We start from the raw sequence: 14057 nt of genomic DNA, 5'->3' as shown, positions 1-14057 counted from the left end.
CCTTTACTGCCAAACTTCATAGGTACTACCTCATCTGGTAACACAAACGGTTACCACCTGTTCTAAAATTTAACGGTGGGATGAGGACCAGAGAAGACCAAGACATCCAAAGACAGCTATAACTGAAGGGATTTTACTGTGACAAAATTTCACTTTCTACAGAAATAAATTTTGCTACTCTTTCACCCACTGGTCCTATTAAGAACCTCTAAAGCAAAACCAAAGTTCTTTTAGACAACAGCCTTTCTAATACCTCATATATGTTATTATGCTACCTCAATCTTCTCTCTACAGAATTAACAATCTCAGCTCCTTACGATCGCTCAGAATCCAGGATCTGGTCTTAACACTGTCCCTGACCCTAAAGCAGACCAAGATTGCAAGAGGTTATGATGAATATCAAGCTTTTATCCATTCATCACTTAATTTTCTACAAAGAGTATATCCAAAGAGGAAAGTATCAGCTGCTTAATCTTAAATTTAATTTTGAAAAAGGGTAATCCCTAGTATTAGAGACAACATTTTTAATTTTCTTCTTACTTTTAAGTGATTTCGGTTTCTTAAACATCACATACTGGTCATTTAATTATCTAACACTACATCGACAACATGTAAAAAGGTTTTCCAAAAAACCCACTAATTCTTAAATTTTTGGTTTCTTTCTTGCTAAGGTGTAATATATGAAAGTGTTCTTTTCGAAGTAGTTACAAGGAAATAGTGTGATAATTAAAATGTGTGCAAATCTAAGAAATAGCTGTATCACAACCCTATTCTTACACAAAAACTAGTACAATAAAGCAGCAACCATAGTGAAAGGAGTGTGAAATTAGAAGACAAGAGGCCTAGGTTCTATTCATCTTTGCTACAAACTAGCCTTGTGAGCTTGACCTCTCTAAGGCGTCAACATTTTCAACTATAATTCTAGGAGAACGGACCATGGATTAAGGAGTAAATATGTTTGACAACAGCAAACACACTCAAATTACAATGCCAAACACTACCACTGTTCAATCCCTGTGGGAAAAATTCTACTGCACAATCTTTTAATTCCTTCTCTAGTTGAAATGATTTCCCCTAAAAAAATAAAACACATGAACTCACCATAATTAAACGTTAAAATGGTGCCTGTTATACTTCACAATTGTTACAAGGGAAACTTATGCTTTCTGTTTTAGATGAATTTTTTTAAGTTAAGTGACTCACATTTTCTTCTCAGTATAACGTAATTATTACGAGCATGATTTTTGGATCTGGAGTGCCCAGACTCAAACCCCAACACCATCACTTATTAGCTACGTGACCATGGGCAAGTAACTTAACCTGTGTGTGTATCTACCTCATAAGACGGTTGTGAAAACTAAACGAATTGTTCCATGTAAAGTGCTTAGACCAATGCATGATACAGAAATCACTTAACTTGTTTTACCTATTGTGACCTGTGATTTCTTAACTTCATACACTTAGTCCCTTAAAATATTGCATTTAGAACATATTTACACAAAAAGATGATCATTTTTAATTCATTGGGGCCATTATCCAAAATGAGTGTAGCTTTAAGTGTGGCTCTAATTTTAAGACATGTAAACAACAACAGAAAAGGACATTTACCAAAACTGAAGAGAAAAATACTGCAGTTAGCCATGAATCTTTCAAAAATGTTTCAAACAAGTGAGATTCAAGGCAAATTTCAAATGCAACAGACACATGAGAACAAACTAACTGACAATATGAAAACATAGCTGGAAAAACTATTATTATCTATTGGTTTACCTGGAAGTGGAATTGGCATGCCAGGAAGGGGAACACGAAATGGAGGTACCATTACTGGTGGAAAAGCAGGTATTGCTGCTGCTGGCTGAGGTACTGAATGAGGAACGGCAGGAGGTAACGCCTGGGGGTGTGGCTGAGGAACAGTTTGCACAGGTGTGGCTGTAGGAGCAGGAGTTGAAACACTAACTGTAGGCGTGGCAACTGAAACAGCAGAACTTGGGGTCTGATCTTGTGTTGTGGGTGCTGATAAAAGATAAAACAGAAATATGTATCACTCCTTCATAAACCATTTTACTATATTCATTCATCATTCACTCATTCAGTATGTAAGTATTTAGGGCCCATTCCATGCACTGCAAGGAATTTATAACAAGGTCTCTGTCTTCCAAGAAGCTTGAAAATAGTTAAATGAAACATAAACAATAACTAAAACACAAAGTGAAATGGGATAAATGTATAGGAGTGTAACTCAAGACCCAAAGACCATTTCTTACTGTGAGACAGTACAGAAAATTTTATACTGTGGTGATAGGCCTTGAAAGATTAGGATTTCAACAAGGAAAATGACAAAGTGAAAGGAGTAAATAAGCAAGTGGTGAGAAAAGTGAGTAAAAGCAAAGAGTAGGGGACAACAAGGTATTGTTTAGAAAACAGAAGACAAGCAGTCAACTAGTAAAACACTAGGCATACCAACAGAACCAGTGAGTTACAGCTGGAAAGGCAGGCCAGAGGCATAAAGTGGGAGGCCTTGAACAGACGACTAAGGAGTCAGCACTTGACTGGGTAGGGAAAGGGAAGAACTTATGTAAACGTAGAGAAATGATCTAAAAGAATGAACACCAAAACGTATGTGTACACCTTTTACTTTTTACTACACATGCTTCGTTAGAGTTTGATTTTTTTTATAAGAATGCATTCACACGTTATTTATGTGACTTCATGAATGTAAAAGGGATGTGGGGGAGGTAGAATGAAGGCTTCTGTATGGAAGAGTAACAATCACTGTTCATTTGATGAATTAACCTGGCGGATGCATAGGAAGAAAAGGAAGAACAGAGGTGGGAAAATCAATTTCAACGTATCTGGAGTTGTCCAAGCAAGGAAGAACAGAGAGAAAAAGGTATGCAATAACTAATGACTGACTGGATATGAACAAATGGAGTCAAAAACGACTTGGGTTTCTCTATAATTATTTCAAAATAAAAAGGTAAAAAAAGAAAAAAAAATAACTCAGGTTTCCAGTGTGAGAGACCAGCAAAATGTGAAATTCAGGATAATTTGGTTCTGCTAATATGTTATTTTTAAATATCAAAAATAAAACATTTTATCCCTAGTAATCACACTTTGTGACCCCCAAAATATATAAAATTCATATTTCCTTTAAGTTTCAGTTCTCAAATATTACAAAACATTTTTTGTTATTTATTCACAACCCATCTAGTTCCAAAACAAAATTCATTTTCATAATTCATTGGTAACTAATACTTCATCTTTATCTTGATATAAAGAAAAATGCCAAACTTTACCTATACTGGAATAAGAATGAAATTTATCAAATTAAATAAAACAGTGCTTTCCTAATCTTTATGCCAATTTTATTCTAAGGGAAAGCACACTGTTTAATGCAAACCACCCAATAATCCAACTGAAAAAATTTCTCACTGTCTTTCCTTCAGCTCCTAACAATGAAAAACTCACTTAGGCTGGGAAGATGTCAGCAATTTCATACTTGTTAATGAGGGACTCACCTTGGCTAAATAGACAGCAGGGCCAAACAAGTATCTTCAGGGGCCCAGGAATGAATTGGTGGTCTAGCATAGACCTAGCCTTAGGGTACAGTATCATATTAATATAATTTTATAACAGTATGAAAAATACAAATTACATGCAACATTTGCCCAGTCCCATACATATACCATTTAGCATTTGTAATCTACTGCAATGGCTGAATATATATCAAGTTATTCTTCCCAACTTCCCTGAGGAGGAGGATTTCATCAGCATTTTTCACAAAACTTGCATAGGATAAAATGAGTTTATGCTCAACTGAGGTTAAAATATAAATTCCTTAATTTTTAGTTCAATTTACCCACAGGTTTATACTGCAGTTCACAGAATTACATTTTTTAAAAAATCATGGTAATAGTATTTAGTAATATTTGCTAAACTCACAATACAAAGTACTGAGTCAGGAAAATAAAATGAGTTACAAAGGCATCAAATTTCAGGGGGAAAGGAACACGAAATGGAGATGGCAAACAGTATTCACTCAACCTATTCCTCTTGCTGACACAGGATTTTCTGAATTTGATTAGTTGCCATGCGTCATGAGAGAAAAGGGACAAAGGCAACAAAAGAATTAACTGGGAAGCTGGGAGAATGGTTAGCTAGAACTTTAGAGCAGGTAAATTCCTACTAACTCCATTTGCTAAAATAACTAGTGTAACACTTGATCTCAAAATATACTACTAATCCAGCCTCAGATCTTAACTAAAAAAGACAAGTGACTATCTCTAAGAGATGGAGAAATATTAAGACTGATAACACTTCTTGACACTCAATCAAGCGAAATAAAAACAGCTATCAGGAATACTCAGAAAGACAACATCAAAATTGATGTTTAAAGGCTGTAAAAAGAACAAGATTTTGCTATTCTGTTCTTAGAATAAAGGCCTCCCTATCACTGAAGGGTAGTACAAAAAATGAAAAACAGGAATTCTGAATAGAATGGTTGGTAATGGACAAGATACCTATGGGCCTACTGATAGACCACTCCGATATGGAAATGAAATACAAAGAGAACAGTTAAAAGTTTTTGGCTACCCACCTCCCTTAAAACAAAGTACTACTATTTTTCCTTCCGAAGAGGCAGGGAATAAAACAGAAGCAACACAGAGCCTCCACATAGAACCACACTGCTTTTAATTAATCTCCTTCTCCCATCACCACAAGTACCCCATAAAAACTGACTGTTTTCTGCCTTGCCCCACAGGTTTTAGAAGCATTTGCCTATAAAAAGGCAAAGACCTTCAACCAACTAGCTAGTATCACTGTTAATCTGTATTTTCAGAATTCAACTTAGCTACAAGAGACCTGGTAAAGCATTATTTACATCTTCCTATTAAGTACATTTTCTCCCAAGCCCTCTAAAAAATATCAAATAGGGCCTTTAAAAAAACTGTCTCCATATCACAGGTACCTTACTTCTTCGGTTACTACGCACATCAGTAAAATAAAATCAAATTTGAATTTAAATTCAGTAGGATGACTAAATTTCTCTCATGTACATATTTCTTACAAGGTAATATACACTAATAATTCCCTAGTCCCTGAAGCTACTGGGGGAGAGAAGAGAGACAGTTTTTTTTTTTTTTAAATTCTCTCCCATTATCCAGGTAGCAAAATAATCTAAATTATAATCGCCTTGTAGGGATAATTATGTATCTTCATGCCAGTATCATAACAAATAATCCAATAAATAAAATTATGTAAATATTTGGGGGCTCAATCTCAGCCTGTAGAAAAAGCAGCAGCATACTTATATCAAAAAAAAAAAAGAACAAAATAAAATCCAGAACTAGTAGCATAAATATTAATGACAATCTTTCAAGCAAATTAATATTCTTCTCTCCTCATCCCTGAAATCTATTAATTGTCTCTCATCTTTATAAAAAAGATGTAACCTTTGGGCCTCTGTGTCTTCATACCTGAAAATTCTCTTACCTTTCGGACTGCTTCTAACACAATTCCACATTTCATCTGCCTGCATCCCATTCTGGGACCCAGCTACCTCTAAACAAGGTTACTGAAAAGTTCCTAAGTTTCCCTGATTTCAACACTACCCAGAGAACGAGTGCCATAAAAATCTTCCAGAATACTGCATTCATATAGACCGCCTAGTGCCTGCCTGCCTCATCCATTTGCCTTGTTCTTAAAACTCTTCATAACCTGGTCTCTTATTCAATATATTAACCAATATAAATCCTCCCACCTAACAATTCATAAACTACATTTATCCTCATTTCCTGACCTACGTTTCCCACTACCTGAAACACCTCTCTGAAACTTTGAACCTATTCAAATCCTATCACACATCCTTTATGATAAACCTCAATACCCATGTAGTCCACTCACTTGTCTCTCCGTTTTCTTGAATTCTTATATCTTCTATTTTCGCTGCATAACTTTGCACGCTATTCTCTAATTGTTTCACATGCATTATTCTTGCCTCCTCAATTAGAAAAACTGGAAACTCTGCAAGATAGGGGCAGGGGCCAAGACTTACACTTATTCTGCAAACCCCGCATCACCCAGCATTACTGTTGGCCAAGTTGAATAGCTAACTCTACACTTCCCCAGTTTAGCTTCATGAATTTCAACTGGGCAAATAATTTCTTCTACTAATGTAAATTTCTGTTCTTTTTAGCCAAAAGTCTTAATGTCAAAAACATATTTTAAATAACATCAAGGATAATACCTAAAACACTAGGATCATTTTGGAATGCATTCCCACTTGTCCATTTCTCTAGCCCCTAAATGAAAACACATGCTGACTAGTACTCACTTGATACTGTCTGCGAAACTGAAGAGGCAGTTGTTGTGGTAGAAGTGGTAGAGGATGGGGTTGATGATGACGTTGAAGTGGATACCGCAGGTGCTGGGCTACTGGTCGTAGGGGTGGAAGCTCCCACTGCTTGTGCTTGCACTTGCGCCTGCACCTGGGCCTGGGCCTGGGCCTGGGCCTGGGCCTGGGCCTGGGCCTGGGCCTGAGCCTGAGCCTGAGCCTGAGCCTGTGCCTGTGCCTGTGCCTGCGCCTGCGCTTGTGCCTGGGCCTGCGCTTGAGCTTGAGCTTGAGCTTGAGCTTGAGCTTGAGCTTGTGCCTGGGCCTGGGCCTGGGCCTGAACCTGGGCCTGGGCTGCAAGCATAGGTGTCAATTCTGACTGCTGAATGACCTTAACTCCATCTGGCTTGGTCCATGCAGATTCACGTGTCCGAGCATTGTAATAATAAACCTGCAGAGAAAGCAAAATCATCAGTATCAACGAATCTGTCAACTATCATTTATAAACAATAATACAACTATATTTTGTCTTAAACAGTATTAAAAAAAAACCTTACAAAACAGAAAGTACACCAAAATTGGCTGTTTGTATATGATGAGACTAAAGGTACTTTTTCACTCCTTTTTTCCTTCCCCCCCCCCAGTTTTCTATAATGAGCACACTATATTTTTAACACACACCAAAAAAAGGAGAACCAAGGTTATATTTTGTGCACAAAGTTAACACAGCGGGCCTGAGACTGCTATCCTTAGAAAGTCCCGCCCACAATGTTGGTCCTTGGCTGGCATCTGGAAACTTAGATTTCAGGAGGGTTCCCATCATTCCCTAACTGATAAGAATGGCTCATTATGTTGAAACTGTTTATGCAAACAATGCAGTTTATGCTGAATACATGCCTTCCTTCTGGGAGTCTGGAATGTGGTATGTGCTGGGCAGATGTTGCCAGATATAGGACCAGTCCCCAATGAAAACCCTCGACTCCTCAGCTCAGGAGAGCTTTCCCAGCAGACAACACTTCACCTGTGTGTTCACAATGCCAAGTCGCAGGAATTAAACACATTCTATACGATTCCACTGAAAGGACTCCGGAAAGCTTGTGCGTGGTTGCTCCAGACTGCAGCCCATGCACCTCCTTCTCTTTGCTGGTTTTGCTTTGTATCTTTTCTCTGTAATTAGTCTTAGCTGCAAATACAACTACATGCTGAGTCTTGTGAGTTCTCCTAGCAAACACTAAACCTGAGGGCTGTTTTGGGGACCCAAGGCACATATTTAAAATACAGGCTTCCAGAATCATAGGCAAACCTATGTAAGTGCTCCAGGCCACCTTATGTCTGTGCATAAGTCCAATCCAGTGAGGCTTTCCAGGACTCCTGCCCCACCCTGGCTTACCCAAGGCTCATTCCTAATTGGCAAAGATATAGTCACTGATCTCAATCTGCCAGAACTCCTGTTTTACTCTTCTGTTACTAAGAAGCTAACAACCTAAATACATTTTATAATTTACCTTCCCATCTGGAGTTTTATTTTCAACCCATATCTCCTCAGTAGGAGGCAGCGCTGGAGTACCAGGAGCAGTCACAGGAGGCATTCCTGGTGGAAACATCATACCCGGTGGAGGAGGCATGGTTCCCATGGGTGGAGGCATGAAAGGTGGTCTCTGTTAATTCACAAGAAGTAATGTCACTTGTGTTTATCTTTTTTCCTTCAAATTATTACTAAATTCTACCCAAAAGTAAAGCACTGTAAGAGAAACTAGTTTTATAGTCAATTCAGATACATTTATCTAGGTTATGTAAGAGAAGTTTCTCTGTAATAAAAATGATTACTAAATAGACTAGAAAGAAGTACATCAAAATACTAATAGGGCTTCCCTGGTGGCGCAGTGGTTGAGAGTCTGCCTGCTGATGCAGGGGACACGAGTTTGTGCCCCGGTCCGGGAGGATCCCACATGCCGCAGAGCGGCTGGGCCCGTGAGCCATGGCCGCTGAGCCTGCGTGTCCGGAGCCCGTGCTCCACTACGGGAGAGGCCACAGCAGTGAGAGGCCCACGTACCGCAAAAAAAAAAAACAAAAAAACAAAAAAGTACTAACAATAGTCATCTCTGGGTTATAGCATTATGGGTGAGTTTTGCTTTGTTCTTTATACCCTAACTGCCTATTTCATACATTAGGCACTAGATTACTTTCAAAAGAAAAAAACTGATTCTTATTTACAAATAACATAGCAATAACTAAAAAGGAAAAACCAGATATACCTAACCCTTTGTTCTCTTTTCCTAGAAGAAAAAAAAAAAATTAGCCAGGAAAATGGCTAATTTAAATGAGAATTTAAATGGTATATATTATAGTTAAAAAAAAAAACAACTCCTGGAACCATTCATTACTGATTCAACACTATCTGATAATTCCTTCAACGACTGCTGACCCAAGCCAAGATCCTGAACCAATTTAACTGTAACTGCTATATCTTACTCACCAAACCAGAAAAGAGGTCTGCCATTTTGAAAACAGATTTTGAACAGGGATTAAAAGATTTCCTCTATAATCTACAAGTAACATTAGAATTCAATTATCCAAAGCATCTTAATCTGGATAATGGAATTGACATTATGCTAATAATGTGCAACTGTATTTCATTTTCCTAAAAATGTTTTCTTTTCCATACTCCAGTCTTTCTGGATTCAGCTCGCTGTCTTTCAAGCATCAGCACACAGGCCCATGTTCTATAAAATATCTACCCCAAATATATCTCATGCACTAGGAGCTGGAAATCACTTGGATTTACTGTAAAACCACACAATCATCCACCAAGACCAAGAAAAGCATCACAACATTAGAAAGTATCCCATTATAACATCTGATATACTTCCATTAGAGGGTTACATTAATCCATTACATTTTATAATATTCTGCAAGGACTTTAACTATTAAAGGCACAAAGTAGAATAAACTCACATGTAACAAGTTATACCAGTCAGTAGGTCAAAAAGTTACTTCCTATTCTAATCCTGAAGAAAACATAAAACCATTTAACAATTTGTTTAAGGGGGTGGGGGAAAGGGGGGCTGCTCATTACTAGGAAGGCAACAAAATTACTAAGCAAAGTATTAAAACCTGGTGTTTCTTCCATAAATATAACCCTACTGAAACAGAGTTAACATCATTTAAACAGTAGCTCATTATCTCTTTCTATTTTTAGTAAGTTCATTCTTGATTATCCAAGCTAACAGAAGGGAGATGATACTACTGTATTTATTTCGTTTCAGAATGGTACAGGCTGAATAAACTAAGAAAACATAGAAACATACTCAGTCAAAAAGAATATAATCTCAAAAGTAGATATTTTTGAGAGTTGATACCTTCATAACCTCATTTCAGACAATAACTGGGTCTATTTACACTAAAGAGGGATATATGCCTCAGGTTAAAACACCACAAAAGTTTTTATTTAAAGAAATCCCACAACAATTCTATTTCTAAAATTGTAAGATAACCGTATTTTTTTTCTGGGGAAGGAAAAAAATCCAAATATTGTGCTTACAAAATGTGTTTGTTGTCACTTTCTAGATTCTATACTAGGCATCATTTCTGGGGAGAACTGCTCAGGAATATACATACATATATATTTAAGTTTACCTGCAATATGTATCACTGAAAACAAATTTCCCCTACTCTATACATAAGATTTCAAACTTCATTTCCCATAAAGAAGATGGATTACTAAAGACAATTTTCAGAGACTAAGGCAGGTTAGAACTACCCTATTCAATCCTAACTTAACACATTTTTCTATCACCATATACATTTCCAGTCTGAATTTCCATACTAATTATTGTTACCAGTGCTTTTAGAGCAACACATTAATATAAGGATGTTCTCTTTAGTTCCCATTTTCCTATAAAACCAAGAACACAGGTTTTAAAGGCAAAACCCATATATAATATTGACACTAACGCCAACAAAGAAACAGCTACCTCTATATTCTTTACCTGGAGGTGTGGAGGGCCCATAGGTGGAGGAATCCCTCCTGGGGGAGGCATTGGTGGCATATTAGGATCAAAAGGAGGACGTCCAAATGGGGGCCGAGGTGGTGGAGGAGGGCCTCGCATCATACCAAAAGGTGGAGGAGGTCGCATGAGAGGTGGTGGGCCTCGCATCACTGCATTTGGTGGGGGAGCTGGGCCTCGGAACCTCAAGGCCTGCTGTTGAGCCATCCTGTGTGGGAAAGCCATGAATAAATTTTTCTTTCTCAACGTAACAAAAATGTAGCTACTAATCTCTAATTACATCAAATTTTTAAAGCCCTTAAGAGCAAGTAGAGTTGGAAAGTCATATTGTACACTGCAATAGAGTGCATCAGTAAGAATGATGAATGGACACCAAATCTAGGAGGAAATTTAGATGAGGGAGGTTATTTAAAGTATCTTCCCACATGTTTCTTACAGTTGCAAAGAAGGATGAACAAAACACCTATGCAATAGAGAAACTGACCTAATGTGACTGAGAGGGACACAACATCACCTATTCCAGGCAAGAATGCATAACCTCAATCTAATAAGGAGCTATTCGACAAACACAAAATGAAGAATGTTCTATTAGAAAGGGGGCAGCAGGGAGTATACTCTTCAGAAATGTTGATGTTATACAAAAAAGACAAAGGAAGGCTGTGGAAATGTTCTAGATTAAAGAGGCCAAAGAGACATGACAACACAATACCAACTCTAGACAGGATCCTAAACTAGAGAGAAGAAATGCTATAAAGGACATAATGGATTAATAGACAACACTGGAATACGGACAACAGATTAAAGTATTTTATCAACGCAAATTAGTAGACAACACTGGAATACGGACAAGAGATTAAAGTATTTTATCAACGCAAATTTACATTGATGCCTGTGCTGTAGTTAAGTAAGAAAAGATCTCTACCCTCAGAAAAGAAATACTCAAGTATTTAGGGGTAAAGAGCCGTGTGTGTGTGTGTGTGTGTGTGTGTGTGTGTGTGTGTGTGTGTGTGTGTGTGTGTGTGTGTGTGTGTGTGTGTGTGTGTGTGTGTGTGTGTGTGTGTGTGTGTGTGTGTGTGTGTGTCTTACCCTCAAATGGCTCAGAGAAACAGAGAGCATGTAAAGAGCCGTGTGTGTGTGTGTGTGTGTGTGTGTGTGTGTGTGTGTGTGTGTGTGTGTGTATCTTACCCTCAAATGGCTCAGAGAAACAGAGAGCATGTATGTGACAAGTAATAAAGCAGAACAGGTAAAATATTAACACTAAGCATACTATTTGTTTTTGCAACTTTTTGGAAGTTTGAAATTACTTCCAAATACAAGGTTTTTATAGCAGGGAAGGGGAGCAGCTTAAGAGATCATTAGTATTCTCTAACTAAAGGGAAAGCCCTCTGTACACTGCACCCCACCCCACCCTTCAATCTCTAGCTAAACACCCTATTTTCTCCACGGCACTCAGGCACATAAGCAATATCATGTAAGATGGCATTATCTATCTCCTCTCATAAGTGCTTTTTTAAAAAAATTATTTAACAAGTGCTTACTATGTGCCAGGCAGTAATCATAAGCTTTTTAAATTATTTAATCATCACAGCAACCCTGAGATAGATTTTATCAAACTCATTTTACAGATTAAGGTGCACAAAAGTAAGATAACTTGCCCAAGGCCACACAGCTGGTTCAGTGGTAAAGCCAGAATTCAAACACAGGTGAATGGCTCTTAAATGCTATACCATGCTTTCTATCTAAGCCCCTTTTGAGCAACAATTGTCTGTCCTGTTCACCTTTATATCCCCAGCACATAGTTATGCCTGCCCATAGTAAGGCTCAATAAGTATTTGCTGAATGTACCATTGAACACCTAGGTAATACTGTATCTTACAAATAGGGTATATAGAATGTTAAAAAAATCTTTACTATAATTTGCCAGTCAATTTACTGAGCACCTATCACAGTCTTCCCAGTAGCTATGATAAATCTCTCCATTATACATGAAATTTACATTTCAGTGCTCAAGAGAAGATTAACAATTATATTCCTCATGCACATTTGATGGTAATCATTCTTATACTCTCTCCTCACCAGGCTCTTCCAACTTTCCTACACTTTTCAATCCTGTGCTTAAGACTACCCCCGTTTCAATGTTCTCTAAGTTTTCCACATCGTAATTCAATTCTGACACAAAAAATCCTAATAAAGAACCAATTTGCCTTCTAGGAGAGCACTAGGATTGTAAACACATCCAGAACTACCACACCAAATATATTTCACCAAATCTGCAAATGATCCTACGCTCAATGTTAGAAAGTATGAGTTTAAAAGTGATTGCAAAAAGAATAATCAGTCTTTTTCAAATTATATGCACTCCCAAAAGACAGATGGTCACTGTTATTGAAGCAATGTCTTAACCTTTAGGGCAGGAAAAAACTTAACCACCAAGAAAAGATATTCCATTTCAGCCTTCAGTTAACAATGTATCTTAATCTAAGATTTCCTGAATCTGCCTCTTCCTTTTCAAAAAATCTATACTATTTCTCTCTTTAGAATTTCACACTTCCTAGTTATAACTTGAAGTTAAGCATTTTAGGTTCTAAAAGCATGAAGAGTCAAATCAGGGCTCTGCCTTTTGCTGTCAGGCTGCTCACATTTTTTCTGAGCCTGAATATACTCACATGTAAATGAGCAGGGAGTGGGGTGGGGGGGGAATAGAAATAAAACCTCTCTGTTCAATGAGATAATCCCCATGAAACATTTAGGATAGTACCTGGTACACAGTAAACTATTTTAACTATCATTACTTTCATTCCCCCACAAACCTAGCATAGTGCTCTACCTGAAAAGCACTTGGTGGCCAATTTGACTAGATGGCTTTCAAAGTCTGCCATGAAAATGGTGGCAAAATTCGCATAATTTCCTCTATCGACAGCCTCAAGTTGCCATTTTCTGATGTCAGATATGTATAGCACATGTGCTGAGCTCTTTATATACACTGCTTCATCACAACAACCTCACCAGACCTGCACTGAGGATTAAATGAGCTAATAAAGAACTTGGAACAGCACCCAGCACGTTAAGTATTAGCTATTATTGCTGTTGCTGTAACATCAGTATAGTAAGAGTATTAGTAAAATACTAATAATTTAGTAAAATACTAAAATTACTGTTAAACGGTTTTAATATTAGTAGTGTAACTATTACTATAATTATTATTAGCAGGCTCTACATAACCTGGCCCTTGCTGACCTCTCTACAGACTCTAGTCTTTCTGATCAACTACCTGATTACCCTGAAGCCTCTGCAGTTGTTCCCTCTGCCTGGCATGCTTTTCCCCAGATCTTTATATAACTGACTCACTCTTCAGTCTCAGCTCAAAGTTCACCTTAAACTCCTTTCTCACCCTAGTCTCTCCCAGCCCCTCTCTATTTCATTACCCAATTCGAGTTTACAATTATGGTAAATGCTATGAAAAAACATCTCACTTATTTGTTTACTTTTGTATTATCTCTACCCACTAGTACATAGTTTCTCCTTATTATAGTGATGCATCTCAGTGTCCAGGATGGTAGTGTTCAATTATTGTTTTAATAATGATAGTGAACCCTGGGTACTTCCTATATACTTGGTACGGTTATAGGGACATTATTTGTACTAAGTCTTTCAATCCTAACAACAACCCAATGAGATAAGTTTGGCACCATTTTTACAGAGGAAACTATGGCACAGAA

At 37.6% G+C, this 14057-nt stretch overlaps 1 protein-coding gene across 15 annotated transcripts in view; it reads right to left on the bottom strand.

The window, feature by feature from the left end:
• Positions 1 to 14057, bottom strand: part of TCERG1 (transcription elongation regulator 1) — a 60240-nt gene that overhangs the window by 43555 nt on the left and 2628 nt on the right. For 8 of the 15 annotated variants that reach the window (XR_004525908.2, XM_033853366.2, XM_033853367.2 and 5 more), the window contains exons 2-6: positions 10321 to 10546; positions 7837 to 7989; positions 6335 to 6782; positions 5905 to 6024; positions 1771 to 2013 (exon numbers count right to left, since the gene is read on the bottom strand). Coding sequence is in view for 14 of the 15 variants with exons in the window: in XM_033853366.2 (XP_033709257.1) it covers positions 1771 to 2013; positions 5905 to 6024; positions 6335 to 6782; positions 7837 to 7989; positions 10321 to 10546 (1190 nt within the window). In the remaining variant the exon portion in view is untranslated. The remainder of the gene's footprint in view (positions 1 to 1770; positions 2014 to 5904; positions 6025 to 6334; positions 6783 to 7836; positions 7990 to 10320; positions 10547 to 14057) is intronic. The other 7 variants (XM_033853364.2, XM_004323260.4, XM_033853365.2 and 4 more) reach the window with 2 other exon arrangements.

Source organism: Tursiops truncatus, chromosome 3 (genome assembly GCF_011762595.2).
Source record: "Tursiops truncatus isolate mTurTru1 chromosome 3, mTurTru1.mat.Y, whole genome shotgun sequence".
NCBI classification, from domain to species: domain Eukaryota; kingdom Metazoa; phylum Chordata; class Mammalia; order Artiodactyla; family Delphinidae; genus Tursiops; species Tursiops truncatus.
This window is presented reverse-complemented; position numbering and strand designations above follow the sequence as displayed.